Source organism: Topomyia yanbarensis, unplaced genomic scaffold, assembly GCF_030247195.1.
Source record: "Topomyia yanbarensis strain Yona2022 unplaced genomic scaffold, ASM3024719v1 HiC_scaffold_128, whole genome shotgun sequence".
Classification (NCBI taxonomy): domain Eukaryota; kingdom Metazoa; phylum Arthropoda; class Insecta; order Diptera; family Culicidae; genus Topomyia; species Topomyia yanbarensis.
This window is the reverse complement of record NW_026683303.1, coordinates 37,199-57,590: the sequence shown is the minus strand read 5'-3', so window position 1 is coordinate 57,590 and position 20,392 is coordinate 37,199. Positions and strand designations below refer to the sequence as shown.

The 20,392-nt window shown below is 40.6% G+C and overlaps 1 protein-coding gene across 1 annotated transcript; it reads right to left on the bottom strand.

Annotated features, from left to right (window-relative positions):
• Positions 1–14,551: 14,551 nt before the first annotated feature.
• On the bottom strand, positions 14,552–19,897 carry LOC131694735 (uncharacterized). Its single transcript, XM_058983216.1, has one exon. It carries the CDS (start codon positions 19,895–19,897, stop codon positions 14,552–14,554), a length of 5,346 nt encoding a protein of 1,781 aa, XP_058839199.1.
• Positions 19,898–20,392: the final 495 nt, after the last annotated feature.

Below are 20,392 nucleotides of genomic sequence, written 5' to 3'. Positions count from 1 at the left end.
AGTCCATTGCATATTTAATAGCCTTTTCTCAGAAGATGGGATTTTCAAAAACATGTCGAAATTTTCTGATGCAATGGTTCTCAAATTCGTACAATCCGGTTTATTCATTTTCTTTATTCAAAAATGTTTTTGGCTTCAAATATATATATCCATTTCATTTTAATTAATTATTTAGTTCAGCATCTTTTTATTCGTTTTGTTCATCTGCGTTCATTTTACTTATTTTATTCGTTTCATTCTTTGGATTCACTCTGATCAGTTTATTCTTTTTGTGCATTTTACTCATATCATTCATTTAAATTATTTTATTCATTGTTTCTATTGTATGCATTTTATTCATTTTTCCAATTTATTCATTTTGTTTCTTCATTTTAATAATCTGACTACTTTTTCAGTTTCAATCATTTTATCCAAATAATTTATTTGATTCAATTTATTTCTTTATATTATATTATAACCTTTTACCATTGTTCAATTTTTCATTTTAATCAAAGCATTTAATTCTGCTCGTTTTCTTCATTTTATTCATTTTATCACTTCAGCTCATTTTGTTTATTTGATTCGTTTGTTTTATTTAAGCATTTCATTTATTTTTTACTTTATTCATTTTTTTCATCCATTCTTTTTATTCATTTGATCCATTTCATTAATTTGATTCATTGTATTCACTGGATGAATTAAATCAATTTGATTCATTTAATTCATTTGTCTCATTTAAATAATTTGATTCATTTGATTCATTTGAATCATTTGATTCATTTGATTTATTTGATTCATTTGATTCATTTGATTCATTTGAATTATTTGATTCATATCTTTAATTTTATGCATTTCATGTTCAGTCATTCGTTTTATTTCATTCAATTTGTTAGTATGAGTCAATTTATTCTATTAATCTTATAACTATTTCTAAATATAATCTTAATTTTTATGTAATAACTTAATCTAATTTTATTCATGTATATTATAATTTTGATTTCCATTAATTTTTCTACTCATTTTATGAATTTAAAAACCTATTGTTTCATTTTTTGCTTTACTTTTTTATTTCGGTCGTTTTGTTGATTTCTATAATTTATTCAGTTTATTCGAGATTTTATTCGTGCAAGACTAGAAACTGTTTCCATCCCGCCTCTAGTCGGGTGCCTACTTCTCGTAAGTTCTGCAAGCTAATCCAATAGTGAAATGTGTAAGAAATGTCTCATCTCACTGATAGGTGGATTAAATCGGTTTGTATAATAAATTCCGAGAAGTCGACTGTTCTAAGATGTTTTATACTGACGAATCAAACCTCGAAGGCTTCGGTATTTTCAATCTTTTGATTCACCGCCTCCTACAAACTCAGTGACCCCGCTTCAGTTTACGCCGCAGAACTAGCTGCTATTGAGTATACCCTTGGAGTCAATGACACATTACCCACAGACCATTACTTCATCATCTCGGATAGTCTGAGTTCTATTGACGCTATTCGCTCGATGAAACATGGAAAGCACTCCTCGTATTTTTTGGGGAAAATACGGGAGCTACTGAGTGCTTTATCTGACAAATGTTTCCAAATTACCTTGGTGTGGATCCTTTCTCATTGCTCCATTCCGGGCAATGAGAGGGCGGACTCCTTAGCTAAGGTGGGTGCCCTAGAAGGTGACGTTTTTGAAAGACCAATTTGCTTCCACGAATTTTTCAGTTTTACTCATCAGAGAACCTTCGAAAGTTGGCGATGGGGAGCTAGGATGGTGGCTACATTCGATAGTCCCTAAGGTATCGACGAAACCTTGGTTCAAGGGGATGGATGTGGGTTGTTACTTCATTCGTGTGATGTCCCGACTCATGGCAAACCATTATACGCGGGATGCACATCTCCGGCGTATTGAGCCCGTGGATAGTGGTATCTGCGCTTGTGGCGATGGCTATCACGATATCGAGCACATTGTCTGGGCGTGCACCGAGTACAGTTTGGCCAGGTCTCGGCTTATGGACATCCTCTGGGCCCGAGGAAGGTCACCCAACGTCCCGGTTCGAGATGTGCTGGCAAGCCGCGATGTCCTCTATATGTCCCTTATATACACCTTCGTAAAACCATCAATATAAACTATAACTGCCCCTTCTTATTTCCTATTGTTCTCAGAAACTGTCTCTTCCACCTGTACCATACACCCACGAAGGTTTGATGGGACTCCAAGGCGACAAAAAAAATTTCTGTCGAATGAGTCAACAAACACGGGACCTACAGTACCAACATCACACACGCAACTCGAACTCTTTCCGATCTGCATCTGAGGCGTCTGGAGGAACCCCTGCCGACTCGAGGAAGAACACCCGGCCTCACTGTACATAATTCATCTTGATGAAGACCATCCGAGTCTACATCCTATGCCGTTGATCTCCCGATGCCTGAAACTGAAAGTTAATAACTTTCTTCCCTGCCATCTTTGTCAACCCTCCCTCCCCTGACTCTTATACCCAGAAGTATCACCCCTTGCCCCCCCCCCTTCCTACTCTTGTAGTTCTAACTATTATATAATCTCATTGAAAATGCCCAACTCTACTACCACAAAAAACTAACTCTAATTAATCTCCCCGAATCTTTACAAAATTAAACCACGCTCTCTAGTTATTTCTAGTTTTAAGATAGTTATAAAAATTGTCCCCCTTAGTTAAATATTATTTGCTTTAATAATCTTCCTGCTAAAAATGTCAAACCATTTTGCCATAAAAACTAAATTACCCCCTAATCTTACGAAAATTATATTACCCCCTTGTGTATATGTATAGCTATAAATTCTTCTTAGTTTAATAAAAAAAATCAATATGTAATCCCCTAGTTTTAAGTAATTTGAAATGTAAAACAAACCAAGATTGGCACCTTTAAGCTAACGCAAACCTACCTTAAACAAATTGAATAAAAAAACACTTTATATATATTTGGACAGCTCATATGAATACCGAATGAGCTATTGTTGAAATCGGACTATTATCAAAAGAGATATTTATTAAAGCGAAAACGGCTAATTTTAGGTCAATATTATCTTCGGGGACATTTATGGATGCAATATGGCCTTTATTTTGATATTATTTTTTTGCTGATTAATCCACCTACGAGTGAGATATTTTCATAAATATTCTTGGAAGTGATTGTATTGAAATGATGTCTTCAGCAAATTTGTAGCTCTTAATTTTGCGAATAACTTTACTGAAGACATTAAATATCTATTTTGAAAATTTTAAAAGTTATTGCTTGTCGTTTGTGAACTACCCTTTATCGCCTATTTATTGTTCAATTTAGTAGTAAAGCATTTAAATTAGCCAAATATTAGTTCGATAAAACGAATTTTATATTTCCTTTTTCTATCTACAATCGCTAGAAATAACCGCCGAACAATTCCAAGTTATCTATATGGAACTTGATCACTTATCGGTGCTAAAACGTTCATTTGTGCGAACCTTCAGACTGCAAATTGTCTAACTTATAAACATCGGATCGATCTGAAACATACTCGGAAAATGAAAAGCGATATAAACAATTCCAAGCAACGGCGTAGCCAAGAGGAGGCTTTTGGGTTTAATACCAATCCTCCCGCCCTTCCAAAAAATAATAGGATTGAAGTTAAAATTTTATTGATGCTGACTGATTTAATAATGTTTTTAATTATCTGATCAGGGCATTGATAACCTGTTGTTTTAAACATCATGATGTCTTTTGAAAAATTGTGGAAATGGGATTCTGATCTGCAACTGATCTATTTGTCTTGATCTCACAGTTGTATAATCATATCAATATCAAATACCTGCATGAAAACCCTATAATAGAAATTTATTCTCAGTTTAATTCAGAAATTATATTCACAGTTTAAGGAATTTTAACATGTGTGGGTTAAATCAAACATTGCCGGCGAAATGCATGTTTTTGCCTCTGTATATTTCCCACCAGAGCATGCTAATATAACATCGTACGAAGCTATTTTCCAAATTGCTGAACAAATTTTATCTGAACTCCCAGCCGAGGTTAAAGTTCACATTTACGGAGACTTTAACCAACGCAACGCAGATTTTATTCCGGACTCTGAAAACGAACATATTTTAATCCCAGTCTTGGGAGAAAACGAAACATTGCAGTATATTTTCGACAAAACTGCTAGCATAGGACTAAATCAAATAAATCACGTAAAAAATCGACAGAATTGCTATCTTCATCTTTTATTTACAAACATTCAGGAAGACTTCTGTGTATCTGAATCTCTAACTCCTTTGTGGAAAAATAAAGCATTTCATAATGCTATTGAATTTTCCTTATTCATCCATGAATTTCAAAAACCCAGCGATTGTGACTTTGAGGAAGTCTTTCAATACCATAAAGACAATTATGACAATATCAGGCGGAAGCTAAGTAGTGTCGACTGGCAAAATAGCCTTAGAAATGAAGGAAATATTGTATCCGCTGTGGACGTATTTTACAAAATTATTTTCAAGATAATTCATGAAGAGGTGCCTATTAAGAAAAAAAGACGACACGGCAACTCGAAGCATCCCGTTTGGTATAATAGACAAATTAAGAGTTTGAAAAATAGGAAGCAAAAAGCCCATAAGCTATATAAGAAAAACCAAAATAATGAGCACTTGGAAAAATATTTCGACATTTGTGATAAACTAAATATGGCTATAGATTCTGCACTTGCAGATTATAACTCAAAAACGGAACAGCAGATCAAATTTTGTCCAAAGATTTTTTTCAACTACGTCAAAACTAAAATCAGACAATTTCCCATCAACAATGCACTTGGATGATAACGTACGTGATAGCTCGGAGGAAATCTGCAACCTATTTGCAACATTCTTCCAAGAAATATATACGACTTCTTCTGAACAAGACCGTGATCGCGATTACTTCGCTTTTCTTCCCGATTTTCCTTTGTATATAAGTGTCAATCATGTCATAGTGGAAAACATTTTCAATTCTCTAAAACATTTAGATGTATCAAAAGGTTCTGGCCCTGATGGAATCCCACCATTATTTATGAAAAACCTAGCAACCGAGTTAACTGCCCCATTGTTCTGGCAGTTTAATATGTCTTTGCAATCTGGACAGTTCCCTAAAATATGGAAAAAAAACCTCTTAGTGCCTATATATAAATCTGGCAAAAAATCTGACGTACGTAATTATCGTGGGATAGCCATAATCTCCTGTATTCCGAAACTTTTCGAATCAATCATTAACGAAAAAATATTTCTTCAAATAAAAAACAGAATTTCCAACGTCCATGGCTTCTTCAAAGGTCGCTCGACCTCAACAAACTTACTAGAATTTATTAATTATACACTGATTGCAATGGATAATGGAAACTAAGTGGATGCACTTTATACAGACTTTAGTAAAGCATTTGATCGCATTGACATCCCAATGTTACTTTATAAATTAACAAAGATCGGCATTGAGCCTGGGCTACTTACATGGTTAGAATCATATCTCGCCGAACGTCAGCAAATAATTAAATTTAAAGGAAAGCAATCTAATCCAATTAAAGTCACCTCAGGAGTTCTACAAGGCTCTCATTTAGGACCTCTATTGTTTATTTTATACGTGAACGATATCTCCTTCATTCTCAAAAAAACTGAAAATACTAATTTATGCGGACGATATGAAACTTTATTTGGAGATAAGAAATGCCGAGGATATTAATACATTTCAAAACGAAATACAAATTTTCCACATGTGGTGTCAAAAAAGCCTCTTACAACTGAACGTGAAAAAGTGTAATTCAATAACCTTTAGTCGAAAACGACAAACACCGAATGTTGAGATTACCTTAGGAAATCAGACTGTAGAAAAATGTGAAAGAATTAGGGATTTAGGTGTTATATTAGATTCAAAGTTAAATTTTATTGATCATTATAACACAATTATACACAAAGCTAACAACATGCTCAGTTTTATAAAACGCTTTAGCTATCATTTTGAAGATCCTTATACAATAAAAACATTATATATTGCATATGTTTGGTCGATATTGGAGTATTGCAGTATTATTTGGTGCCCTTTTTCAAGTAGACATGAAGAACGAATAGAATCGGTACAAAAACAGTTTTTATTATTTGTCCTTCGTAAATTAGGATGGACAGCATTCCCTCTGCCATCTTATGAAGCACGCTGCTTGCTTATCAATATTCAAACATTAAAGGAGCGTCGCGAATTTGCAATGCTCTCATTCATTAATAATATTGTTTCGCATCGTATCGATTCAGCTGAAATTTTATCCAAATTGAACTTTTATGCACCTTCACGACAGCTACGAAACCGAAATATATTTTCAATAACTCCTTTTCGCACAAACTATGCAAAATATAGCCCCATAAATCGAATGATGTCTATTTATAATCAATATTGCGACTCAATTGATTTTACAATGCCTAAACTGAAACTAAAACAATAATTTATACACAAAAGAAATTCTAACGCGTAAGAGAATGATTCTGGAAAAGCCGAAATTGCTACATTTATACTAAATTCACGAAATATACACATTAGTAATTAAGGAAATCTGTAGTCTACATCAATTAACGAAATAAATAAATAAATAAATAAATATATAAATAAATAAATAAATAAATAAATAAATAAATAAATAAATAAATAAATAAATAAATAAATAAATAAATAAATAAATAAATAAATAAATAAATAAATAAATAAATAAATAAATAAATTCCAGAGTACTGAAAACCATCATAATCTTCAGATTTCCTATCATATTGAGCTCACTTTTGAAGGGATGTACTGTAATATGGATTAGGGTCTTTTTTTAATAAGAAGCGAAATTGGAGTTGATTTAATGTCTGCGAAACTTAGAGCTGCCCACCGAAAAATTGCATAACTTTCAATATTTGCTGATAATGTTTTTATTTTGAATATGCGCTAAGTTGAGACGTAAACGTTATAGAATTAATAACGAGAATAACACTTTCCTAAAGTAGGGGAATTTATGAAAAATGGCGTTTCCCGTTTGACTCTAGCAGGTCTTGATCGATTTTTGTTTTTGATTTTTGTTGTATAACCAATTATATGGATAGGAAAAATAAATTTTCGAGAACAGTAAATTAAGTTCAAGATCACTTCATTTTGAAACCGCCAATTTCGCAGGTTTGGTATCTTCGATGAATTTTACAAATGTTAAACAGCACATCATCTGATAAAATAATCTTGGCGTTACATCCTCCAAGAAGTATTTATGGAGAATTTACTCTTCAAATAAACTTAGCTCTAGATTTAATGCATTCAGCAAAATTTTTAGGAGTGATATTTCAAACCACTTTGTTGAAGACATGATGGCTCCATGTGTTCAGGATATCAGTCCTTTAAAATAAATTATTATGATTTTACTGTTTATGATAAATCTCTTCTCAATAATTTTAAAACTTCAAAAAAGAGGGTTTATGCCATTTGCACAGTATGTTCTATTTTCACCAAACCCTCCCGAAACCGAATTTCTGACTATGCCGCTGAGTCCAAGTAAGTAGTAACAAAGTCTATACTCGTACACAAGAAACTTTTTCGAATACTGCCAATTGTCAGCGTCATATGAAAATATGCTTGATGGGTTCTAGTAGACGAACGAGGCTGACTTCAAGTTAACCCTCTCTTGAGCATATTTTCCATATCTTACAGATGCAAATATGCAAAAATAAAAATTTCAAGCATTTTTAAATTTCATGCTGAAAGAACCTATTTAAGGGAAATTTATATTAAATATTCAGAAATAGTTATGAGACTAAATCAAGGGACTAAAGAATATTCGGTTTATTCTAAAAAAAATAAAGAAATATGACCCGAATTAGTAAATGTCCCCATTTCGTCAGCTTAAAATTCACCATGGGGCGATAAAAACGGGTCTTTGCTGTACTTACTATTCACTGTGTCCCATATACATCGGTACAACTCATTTTTTGAAGATAATTTTTTCAATTGTACAATTGAGTTACAGCTAATGTTTGGTTGAAAACTATTTTTTTTTTTTATTCATTTCGTTTATTTGATAGGCACAAATGCGTTAGCTTGGCGGTGCCAAATGCTTTTGTTTTTACATTTTGGATATCTTAAAACTAGGAGGTTACAATGTTGAAATATTTTTTTTTACAAAGGAAAAGAAAGTTTACAGCTATCTTAAGACTAGAAATAAGATTCAATATACAAAAGAGGGCCAAAAGATTTTTTTATGAAAAAAATTTAAAACAAGGGATTCACTTTGATATACAAGAGGGGGAGTAATAGTATTTTACGAAATATTTTACGGTTATCTTAAAACTAACAATATAGTTTAGTACACAAAAGGGGGAACAAATATTTATGAGAAATTTCACAGAAATCTTAAAACTAGGGATTCAATTCTATTTACAAGATGGAGGACAAGAGTTTCAATAAAGAGTAAAAATTATAGCTATCTTAAAACTAGGAATACAGAATACTAATTTGAATTTTTTAACTAAAACTTATGCTTGGTCAAGATATTCAAAGGGTGGCTTATTTCCGCATCAGTGTAGCAGCAGTTGTATCAAAGACAGGGGAGAGACAGGGAAAGAAGAGCAAAACTTGCAACTTTCGCTCGATCGGCGGGGGGGGGGGGAGGGAGATCAGCGTATCAAATTTGCGCCTCAGTCTAGTAAGTCGTCGAGTACCGGATTGGCGGATGGTATTCTTCGGACCCGCGGGGAATCCTTCAAAAGTCATCGGACCTCGAGTCGCTCTCGCTTCAGTTTCCTTCTATGCAGGCGTAGTGGTAAGGGCGACGGCGGTTACATAGTGGCACTCTGGAGCTGATCGGTTCCACAAGGCAGGAGGAAACTCTAAAAACGAGAAATAAAAGAGAGGGGCTAAATTGGGATATTTATCGTTTTTATGAAGGTATAAATAAGGGACATATAGGGGAAATCACGAGTTGCCAGCATATCTCGGACTGGTACATTGGGTGGTCTACCTCGGGCCCGAAGGGATTCCTTTAACTGAGACCTGGCGTCACAATACCCGGCGCACACCCAGACAACGTGTTCGATGTCGTGATAGCCCTCGTCACAAGCGCACAGACTACTCTCCGCAAGCCCAATACGCCGCAAATGCGCATCCATGGTGTAGTGATTGGACATAAGCCGGGACATTACACGAATAAAATCCCGACCCACATCCATCCCCCCGAACCAAGGCTTCGTTGATACCTTTGGGATAATCGAATGTAGCCATCGTCCAAGTTCCCCATTGCTCCACGAGGTTTGCCAACTGTTGAGCGTCCTCTGACGACAAATACTAAAAAATTCATTGAAGCAGATTGGTCTTTCGTATATGTCACCATTTAATGCGCCCACCTTTGCTAATGAGTCGGCCTTTTCATTGCCCGGGATAGAACAATGAGAGGGGACCCAAACAAAGGTAATCTTATAAGATTTTTCAGATAACGTACACAAGGACTCCTGTATCTTCCCCAGAAAATACGGTAATTGCTTTTTAGGCTTCACCGCACGAAGAGCCTCGATAGAGCTGAGGCTGTCCGAAACGATGAAGTAGTGATCTGTGGGCAGAGTGTCGATGATCCCAAGGGTGTACTGAATTGCAGCTAACTCTGCGACGTAAACTGAAGCGGGATCATTGAGCTTGAATGAAGCGGTGATAGTATTGTTGAAGATACCGAAGCCAGTGGACCCATCGAGATTTGATCCGTCAGTGTAAAACATTTTGTCGCAGTCGACTTCTCGGAATTTATTATAAAATATATTGGGGATCACCTGCGGGCGTATATGGTCCGGGATTCCACGAATCTCTTCCTTCATGGATGTGTCGAAGAATACAGTAGAATCAGAAGTATCTAGCAAACGAACACGGTTGGGAGTATATGCAGAAGGATTAATGCTCTGTGCCATGTAGTCGAAGTACAAGGCCATAAATCGGGTTTGAGAATTAAGCTCGACGAGCCTCTCGAAGTTTTCAATTACCAACGGGTTCAGAATGTCGCATCGGATGAGCAATCGATATGAGAGTTCCCAAAATCGATTTTTTAGCGGAAGAACGCCCGCCAGCACTTCGAGACTCATCGTATGGGTCGAGTGCATGCAACCCAAGGAAATGCGCAAGCAACGATACTGGATTCTCTCTAGTTTTATGAAGTGTATGTTCGCAGCGGAGCGGAAACAGAAACACCCGTACTCCATCACCGACAATATCGTTGTTTGGTACAACCTGATCAGGTCTCCTGGGTGAGCACCCCACCATGTTCCAGTTATTGTTCGGAGAAAATTGATCCTTTGTTGGCATTTCTGTTTCAGATACCTAATGTGACATCCCCAGGTACCTTTAGAGTCGAACCAGACCCCGAGATATTTAAATGTGAAAACCTGGTTGATCGTTGCACCCATTATTAAAAGCTGGAGTTGCGCCGGCTCACGTTTCCTAGAAAAAACAACCAACTCAGTTTTCTCCGTGGAGAACTCAATACCCAGCTGAAGAGCCCAAGCAGACAAATTGTCCAAGGTATTTTGTAATGGTCCTTGCAAGTCGGCAGCTTTGGGCCCTGTAACAGAGACCACCCCGTCGTCTGCAAGTTGCCTTAGCGTGCATGAATTGGCAAGACAATCGTCAATGTCATTCACGTAGAAATTGTAGAGCAGGGGACTTAGACATGAGCCCTGGGGAAGACCCATGTAGCTAAATCGCGATGTTGTTAAATCGCCATGCGAAAAGTGCATGTGCTTTTCAGACAACAGGTTTAGCAAAAAGTTATTTAAAATTGGCGAAAGACCATGCTGGTGCAGCTTCTCTGACAGAGTGTTGATAGAAACTGAGTCAAAAGCCCCCTTAATATCCAAGAAGACTGATGCCATCTGCTCTTTGTTAGCATAGGCCATTTGGATTTCTGTAGAAAGCAACGCAAGGCAATCGTTCGTCCCTTTGCCTTTGCGGAAGCCAAATTGTGTATCTGACAGTAAGCCATTTGCTTCAACCCAATTGTCGAGGCGAAACATGATCATTTTCTCGAACAACTTCCGAATACAGGACAGCATTGCAATCGGCCGATACGAGTTGTGGTCGGAGGCTGGTTTTCCTGGTTTTTGGATGGCGATGACCTTCACTTGCCTCCATTCATAAGGGACAATGTTACCCTCAAGAAACTTGTTAAATAAATTCAACAGGCGCCTTTTTGCAGTGTCAGGCAGATTCTTCAGCAAGTTGAATTTGATTCTGTCTAACCCTGGGGCGTTATTGTTGCACGATAAGAGAGCAAGTGAGAACTCCACCATCGAAAACGGTGTTTCGTTCGCGGTATCGTGAGAAGACGCGGCGCGGTACGTTTTCTGTACCGGGACAGAGTCCGGACAGATCTTCTTGGCGAAAGCGAATATCCAACGGTTTGAATATTCCACGTTCTCGTTGGTACTATTATGATTACGCATACGTCGAGCCGTACCCCAAAGAGTGCTCATCGCTGTTTCTCTCGTTAACCCGTCGACGAACCGGCGCCAATAACTGCGTTTTTTGGCTTTCATTAGACTCTTCATTCGCCTTTCTAACGACGCGTACTGTTGATAGCTAGCGGGTAACCCGTCTTCCCGGAAGGCCTTATATGCAGTGGACTTTTCCGCGTACAGCTCTGAGCACTCTTTATCCCACCACAGGGTGGGAGACCGTCTATGGGTATTCGCGCTGGGTACTGGTTTAGTCTGAGCTTGATTCGCACTGTCGAGAATCAAGCCAGCCAAAAACCTGTACTCTTCCTCCGGAGGAAGTTCTTGAGTGGATTCGATTTTAACGGATATCGCGGTCGCGTAACTCTTCCAATCAATGTTCCGTGTGAGGTCATACGATACATTGATTGTTTCCGATGGTCTTGAACCGTTAGCAATTGAAATCACGATAGGCAAATGATCGCTACCGTGGGGATCAGGGATCACCTTCCACATGCAATCTAACTGTAGCGATGTCGAGCAAAGCGATAAATCCAACGCGCTTGCGCGTGCTGGTGGTGTAGGAATCCGCGTCATTTCTCCCGTGTTTAAGATGGTCATGTTGAAATTATCGCAAAGATCTTGGATTAATGTTGATCTATTATCATCATGAAGACAGCCCCATACCGTACCGTGCGAGTTAAAGTCTCCCAGAACTAGCCGCGGTGCCGGTAAGGATTCCGTGATATTACAAAGCGTTCGGTGCCCTACCGAGGCTCTAGGAGGAATGTAGATGGAAGCAATGCAAAGGTCTTTACCTTTGATTAAAACTTGACAAGCGACAATTTCAATGCCTGGTGTCGAAGGGAGGTTAATTCGGTTGAAAGAATAGCACTTTTTGATCCCCAAAAGTACTCCTCCATAGGGGTTTTCTCGATCCAGACGAATTATATTAAAGTCGTGGAAGTTCAGATTTATATCGGAAGTTAACCAAGTTTCACATAATGCGAAAGCATCACATTTTAAACTATTTAGTAAAAATTTAAAGGAATCGATTTTCGGGAGGATACTTCTGCTGTTCCACTGTAGAACAGTGATCGAATCGGTGACCTCGTTCGATGACTTAGCCATCGAAGGATACGATCGCTGCAAGGAGGGGCCATTTAGTAGTCAACTGCTTCAAAAATGTTTGCACTATAGGGAGAAAACGTATCAGAAGGCTTTTAAGAGGATCAGTAACATTGAAAGCTGTGAAAATTAAGTCCACTATATCAGAAAATTTCATTAGTCCGCTACTGGAGTGAGTATCTGTTTGAAAAAAGGGGACACTTGGGGTTTTGGATGTCCCTGGAAGTGGTGGGTACTCCTTGTTAGAATTAATATTTCCAAGTCCTGGAGCAAATTGCTTCGGCTTTTGTGCATCACTTCCGTTGGATTTATTGGTTGTAGATGGCGCACTCTGAGTGGACGACACCTTGGCACCCTTACGAGGCAATGTAGGGGAGGCTGGATTTCTCCTCTTCCTGGATTCCCCTGGGTTAACCAAAGATGTTCCCTCTCGTGGGTCGTCAGATTCTTGCTCAACGTTAGCCAAACCAGCATAGGGATTTTCGGACAGGACAGATGGCGAAGCATTCTTTAGCATTTCTGCATAAGAACGCCTTGAGCGTTCCTTAAGGGAGCGCTTAATTTTATCCCCGCGCTGCTTGTACGCAGGACATGATTTAAGAGCATGTGAAGGGCCCCCGCAGCAAATACACTTTTCAGTTTCTTTGTCGCAAGAGTCATCCTCATGCTCTCCTTCGCATTTGCCGCATCGTTTCTTATTTCCACAATATGTGGCTGTGTGGCCCAACTGCTTGCAATTGCTGCAGCTCATGACCCGCGGTACAAACAGGCGAACTGGTAGGCGAACCCTGTCAAGGAGGATGTAGTTGGGAAGAGAGGACCCGGCGAATGTCACCCGAAGCGAGCCTGATAGAGAGTAGGTAGTCTTACCTCCCTCGGTGTTTGCGGTATACAATTGTTTGCATTCTAAGATCTTAATCTGTTCAAGAGAGGGGTCCTTAAAGCAGCCAACCCCGTGCTCCAACAGTTCTTCGCATTTCAGGCCCGGTTCGGACACTACCCCATCGATTTCACAGGCCACACAAGGCACGTACGCTTTAAATTCCCGCGTAAAGCGCTCACAGCAAGCAATCGCGTTTGCCTGGCCGAGATCACTCACTAGAACACGTATTGATAACGCCAATGATATTTATGCCGGTATCTGAGGGATTACTTCACCGGTTTCGGCGATCGAAGGGATCAGCGTTTCACTGCACTAAGTGACCCACGTGTTGTCTAATAGCACGTGCCCGTGAATTCGACCTGAGTCCAGCTAATTACAAGCTTGCACTTATCTCGTGTTGTGGCAGTCCGGTCTTAGCTTTCCCACTTTCTCACCAAAGTTGTGGAAACGCTTATATGCTGGATACCTGACTGCACTTGGGTGCATATACTTCCAACTCACGACCTTGCCAAGGTCGTTTTTTTTCCTCTTTCGGTAGGGAAACTCGGAATAAAAAACAGGCTGTGCACGACGTATCGGTTTGAAAGTTCAATTTTAACTAACTCTTTATTTCAATCATATCCCTGCATCGAGATTTCGGGTACTCACTAACACTATTAACGGTAAGTTCATTTTATGATAATTATTATATATATACATAGGGAGCACTGGTGCTCACAGTAGATAAGAAATTGAGTTCATTTAATGACATTAGGTTAAGCAAATTTGAATATTAATGTTCTACAATTTGAATTCTCTTTAGTATTAATCATTCCGGCTACCTTGGAATATTTAAGATATTTCAAAACTATGTACAGCTATTTACAAATTTTTATAATGCTCTTCTTGTTGAACTGCAGCATGTGACTGCCTAAATCCATTTTGCCGGCAGAGGTTCGACTAAAATCCAAAGTATCGAACTAGCCTTGCAGTTGGCACGATGCAGTTGTGCGAGCATTGAAGAATAGTGGTGATCCTCGTAGTCAACCGGACAACAAAGGACCAGGTAGATCATTCGGGGAGATTGTAAGTATTGGAATTGCAATTACCTTTAATTTATTCCAATGCACCTCGAGCGACATTGCTCTAGTTGTCCTTTTGAAGTTGGTGAACCGGTGTATCAGGATCATTTGATAGAGGAAGTAGAGCTATTTTAGAGACGGGACGAACGACGTTTTCTGCAGATTGCGTTTTGAGCGTTACGACGCGTGTAATTCCATCATCTCCTGGGTGAATCGTGACGATTTTGGCAAGCGGCCACTGTGACGGTGGCAAGTTTTCATCCTTCAGAATAACAACTCTTCCTGGCTGAATGTCGACTGGTGGGTTGCATCCCTTGGAGGCTCTTGTCTGAAGTTGTTGAATATACTCCGGATACCATCGCGACCAAATTCGTTGAAAGTGTTTTTGGGTTTGTTGCCAATGTGATAAGCGGTTATCTGGTGTGTTTTTGTAACAGGGCTCGGGGACAGATTGGAAACTGGATCCAATAAGGAAGTGACCTGGTGTTAAAACTTCAGCATCTGCGGGATCTGATGGCAATTGTGTCAGCGGCCGAGAGTTTAAACACATTTCAACTTGTGCTAGGAGGGTGAGCATATCTTCGTAGAGAAGCGTAACGTTTGCCATTTCCTTCAGAAGGTGGGTTTTGGCAGACTTTACTGCGGCCTCCCACAGCCCGCCAAAATGGGGCGCTCTGGGTGGAATAAAACGCCAACGTATTTCGTTATTGGCACACCAACTAAAAATCTGGTTCCGGTCAGTTTGGTCAATTTTCAGCATTCTGTAGATCCGATGCAGCTCATGCGACGCACCCTTAAAGGCTGTTCCGTTATCCGAATTAAGTTCGATGATTTTTCCCCGCCGTGAAACTAACCGACGCAGTGCTGAGAGAAATGCAGCTGTCGATAAGTCACTAACGAGCTCGATATGGACAGCTCGTGTAGCGAAACAAATAAAGATGGCTACGTAAACCTTTCGCGGGCCTTGCTTTCGGACAACGGATTTTATATACAATGGTCCGCAATAATCCACCCCACAAACGGAAAAGGGCCGGGTAGGCGAGACTCTGGAAGCTGGTAAGTCGGCGATGCTCTGCTGGACCAGAATTGGTTTAGCTCGGAAGCAAGTGATGCATTTGTGGTAGGTTTTTCTGACTAGGTTACGACCACCCAAGATCCAAAACTTCGAACGTAGCGTAGTTAACATTAACTGTGGCCCTGCATGAAGAAGAGCCTTGTGGCATTGGTTGGCTAATAATGCAGAAAGTGGATGCTTGGACGAAAGCAGGATAGGATGCTTGGCGGAATCTGAAATGTTTGCATTGCGCAGCCTTCCGCCGACACGTAGAACTCCGTTATGATCAATAATTGGGCTGAGAAATTTCAATGTTGAGGCCTTGCAGACGCGTTCTCCCTCCGCAACATTGGCTAGTTCTTCAGGGAAGCTTTCACGTTGTGCTAGGCGGCAAAGTCTGACTTCTGCTTGTTGTAGTTCTTCGGAAGCCAACATTGCAATCGAACACCCCGTATCTTCTTCTTGATGTATCCTTGACGTTAGGCAGCGTGCAGTGGCTCGATCACGTAGTTTATTAATAAAGCGCAAACAATATGCAACGATTCGTTTCAACCGCGTGTAGTTGGAGTAACGGGAGAACAATAGTTCGCAGAAGTTGGTTTCGATAATTGTCATGGCAACGACAGGGACTTTACGGCCTTCCTTTGCTGCTTCAACAGATTCTATATATGACGGAGTACTAGGCCACGTATCAGGAAACGACGACAGCCACGGCGGTCCATACCACCAAAGTAATGAGTTGAGAATCTCGACTGGCGTTAAACCACGGGAAATATGATCCGCTGGGTTGTCATTACCTGGAACATGTCTCCAGTTGCTTATTTCGGTAGCTTGCTGGATCTGGGATACACGGTTGGCCACGAAAGGTTTCCATCGACTAGGTGATGAATTTAACCAGTGCAGGACTGTAGTGGAATCCGTCCATAAAACAGTACTGAACGGCCTTTTTAATGCTCCGGTGACTTTCTTGTATAGTTGAACCGAAAGACGAGCTGCACAAAGTTCTAGTCTGGCGATAGAGGTTGTGATCGACAACGGTGCAACCTTGGATTTGGATGCAAGTAACTGTACTGAAGTTCCTGACGAATTCTCCGCACGAACATAGCAGCATGCCCCATATGCCTTTTCTGAAGCATCTGCGAAGAAATGCAGCTGGATAATAGGCACATCAGTGCGTGCGACGAATCGAGGCACTCGAACTTGACGAAGTAGGTCGATGGTATTGTGAAATCCCTTCCACTCCTCCTGGATCCTTGCTGGTAATGGTTGGTCCCACCCTAAACGTTGGTTGTTGGAATCTTTCAGTGCCCACAGGCGCTGCATAAAAAGCTTGGTTTTAGTAACTGTGGGCCCAACAAGTCCGAGCGGGTCAAATATTTTTGCGATGTACGACATAACATTTCTTTTAGTTAGGTTGACAGCGGGCAATGGAAGCTGTACCTTAAACCCTAGCGTGTCGGAAGCTGGCTCCCATATGAGCCCAAGCGTTGATATAGCTTGCTCGTCTTGTAACTCACATACAGGTTGGACTGCTCGATCTTCCACTGGAATCTCTTCGAGAATTTCTGGAGCATTTGAAGCCCACTTTTTCAATGCGAAGCCAGCGGATCCTAAAATGTTTGTAACATCTCGACGAAGTTGGCTGGCAGATGGAATGTCATCAGCTCCAGACAGGAAATCGTCTACATAAAAGTCATCGGCAATTGCATCTGCAGCGACGGGGAACGAATCTCTGGCGACGGTGGCCACTTGCTGGATTGTTTTTGTTGCCAAGTATGGAGCTGAAGCTGTCCCGTAGGTGACAGTTTGAAGTTGAAAGGAAGATACTGGCTCGTCCGGACTAGATCGCCACAAAATTCGCTGGAGTTTTTGATCTTCGGGGTGTAAAATAATCTGGCGGTACATTTTCTCAATATCCGACACTAACGCTATTGCTCGTGTGCGGAACCGCATTATCAAGGAAAGCAGGTCGTGCTGCACGACTGGGCCGACTATTAGCATATCGTTTAGTGAATATCCGGATGTTGTCTTGCTCGATGCATCAAAGACAACTCTCGTCTTTGTCGTTGTACTGGATGATTTAAAGACCGGGTGGTGAGGCAGGAAACAGTGCGGTTCTGTATTGTCGATCGGTTCAGAAAGCCTCCGCATGTGGCCTAGGTCCTCATATTCCTTCATAAATCTGCGGTAAGCGTCGTAGACCTCAGGTTCTTTGCTTAAACGACGTTCTAGACTGAAAAGTCTTTGTTCGGCGATCGACCGCGATTCACCAAGGACGACATCTGTATTTTCACTTTTGGGTAAGCGGACAATGTACCTTCCTGATGGTTCTTGAGTAGTGGTAGTGGCATATATCTCTTCGCAGCGCCTTTCTTCTGGTGAGTGGGCAGGCCCGGAGGACAGGGTCTCCAGTTCCCAAAACTTCTGGATAGCAGCTTCAAGGCGATCGATTTGCGTCGATACATTGCAAACTGGTGGCGTGGTAGATTCCGAAATAACAGTACCAGACATCGTCCACCCAAAGCGGGTTTCTACCATGAAGGGTTGATCGGGGCCAAGCAGGACCTTTTTACCAGTGTGCAACATCCAATAGGTTTCTCCTCCAATGATAAGGTCAATTCTGCCAGGAACATGAAACTTGGGATCAGCGAGAGGAACATTTGGCAAGTTCCAAAAGCGGTGGTCAACGGGCATTGTCGGCAAATCTGCAGTTGGATCATCAATGAGGAGAAATTTCATCTTTGTGGAGAAACGGTTTGTGCGAGATTTTACGGTGGCAGTAACGATGCGATTTAGTTTCCTTTGTGACTGGCCGATACCAGCGACAGCGACATCAGTAGTTTCCTGGGGGTTGGAAAGTAACCTGGCGAATTCTTTCGACATGAAATTCGACATTGATGCTGAGTCCAATAGGCCTCTGGCTTGAAACTCTTTGCCTTGATTGTCGACGACATTAACTGCAACGGTCTCTAGCAATACTGTTGCGGAATGCGAGAGGGCTGGTACGCTGACTTCAGCCCTTATGGAGCCAGGCTGAGTGATCGGGGATGTGGCTAACGGAGGAGGCTCTTGGGTTGGCGCTATTACAACTGGGCTGGAGGAGCTTTTCTGGGTTGAAGAGCTTACATGCAGAAGTGTATGGTGCTTTTCGCGGCATGTACGACAGGAATATTTGGAGCTGCAGTTCCTGGCTTGATGGTTGGATCGGAAACAATTCCAGCATAGCTTCCGTTGAGATACCAATTCACGACGCTGCTGAACGGACATTTTTGCGAACACAGGACACTGGAATAGAAAATGTCGCTCTGTGCAGGAGAAACAGGAGGGCACATTGTGTGTGGCTTCAGAAGTGGCAGCGTTTACGACAATCTTGGAAGGTAAATTTCTCTTGTTGCTGGATGATGTGCAGGGTACCCGCGATTGGCCAATTGGAGAACGTTGTTGTATATCAGTTGCAACAGATTTGATTATTCGAGCTCGCCGGTATAGAAATTCTATGAGTTCGTCATATTTTACATCGTCATCTTCACTTGTTTTTTCTTCCCACGCACGCAACGTGACTGGATCTAGTTTATTGGTCAGCATGTATACTAGCGGTGTATTCCATTGCTCGATTGGTTCGTTTAACTTTCCTAGCGCTTTCACGTGTCTTTGAAATTCGTCTACAAGCTCATGTAGCTCGTGAGCAGACTCCCTTTTGATAGATGCAAGTTCGTGAATTGTCCGGAATAACTGTCGTTTCAGAAATTTGCGGTTATCGTATCTTTTTAACAGAGCATCGACGACAATAGTGTAGTTATCGGCTTCAATGTCCACACTTTCAAAAGGCTTACGAGCATCTCCCTCTAACGACTGCAGTAAATATTGGAGTTTGGCGACTGTTGGGATGTCTACGTTACTATGTACCATGGAGAAAAACGTGTCTTTGAAGGAAAGCCAGCGAGTGAAGTTCCCATCAAACTTGGGTAGATCAATTTTCGGCAACCGTAGATGGAATGTAGAAGCAGATGGTTGATGATTGGCGTTGATCGATGCGTTCAGGATCGTTTGATTAGAATCGATTCGTTTGGCTAACAGAAAACCCTTTGCCTCACAATACCTTGTTTCAAAGTCCGCTCGTTCTATCAGGTTAAATTCTAAATTTTCGTAGTCATCCAAACGCTCAAGCTCTGTTTGAACCTCCATAAACTCTTTGTATACACTGTCTAAAGATTCGATGCGAACTGGTATCTGGCATGCATCCCGTTCTTCGTCGTAACTTTGTATAAACTTGCGAACGGAATCACGTAGAATAAACAATCCCTTTCGCCTCACAGTTAGCTCTAGCACCTTCTTGTCCGATTTTTTGTCTGGCATTTTGGTTCACTGCTCTCTCGCACTCGAGGTATCGATCAAATCAACACTTACGAACGATTGCGGTTGCTCCTTCCCGACGCGGACGAATACGAGTATCTCCTTCCCGACGCGGACGAATACGAATAGCTCCTTCCCGACGCGGACGAGTACGAAAATCTCCTTCCCGACGCGGACGAATTCTTCTTACCGGCGGATATTTTTTGTAAGTAGCTCACTAATAGTTGTCAAGTAAAGTCACTTTAGTTCACAATTGCTACCTTTATTTGTACCGATATTGATATCTTTGTCACCACACGTGTGTTTAGAGTTACTATGCGATGGTGTGACCAACCACGTTTTATCGAACAATTACAATCTTCTCACAATAGAACCACCATTCAATTCTATTGTGACTAGTCGTGCACAAAGCAATTGAATACGGTAATGGCTTATATTGGGGCCTTTGATACAACGGCACACTAAACTCTTCGGTGGGATGTCCTCAGATCCGGTTCG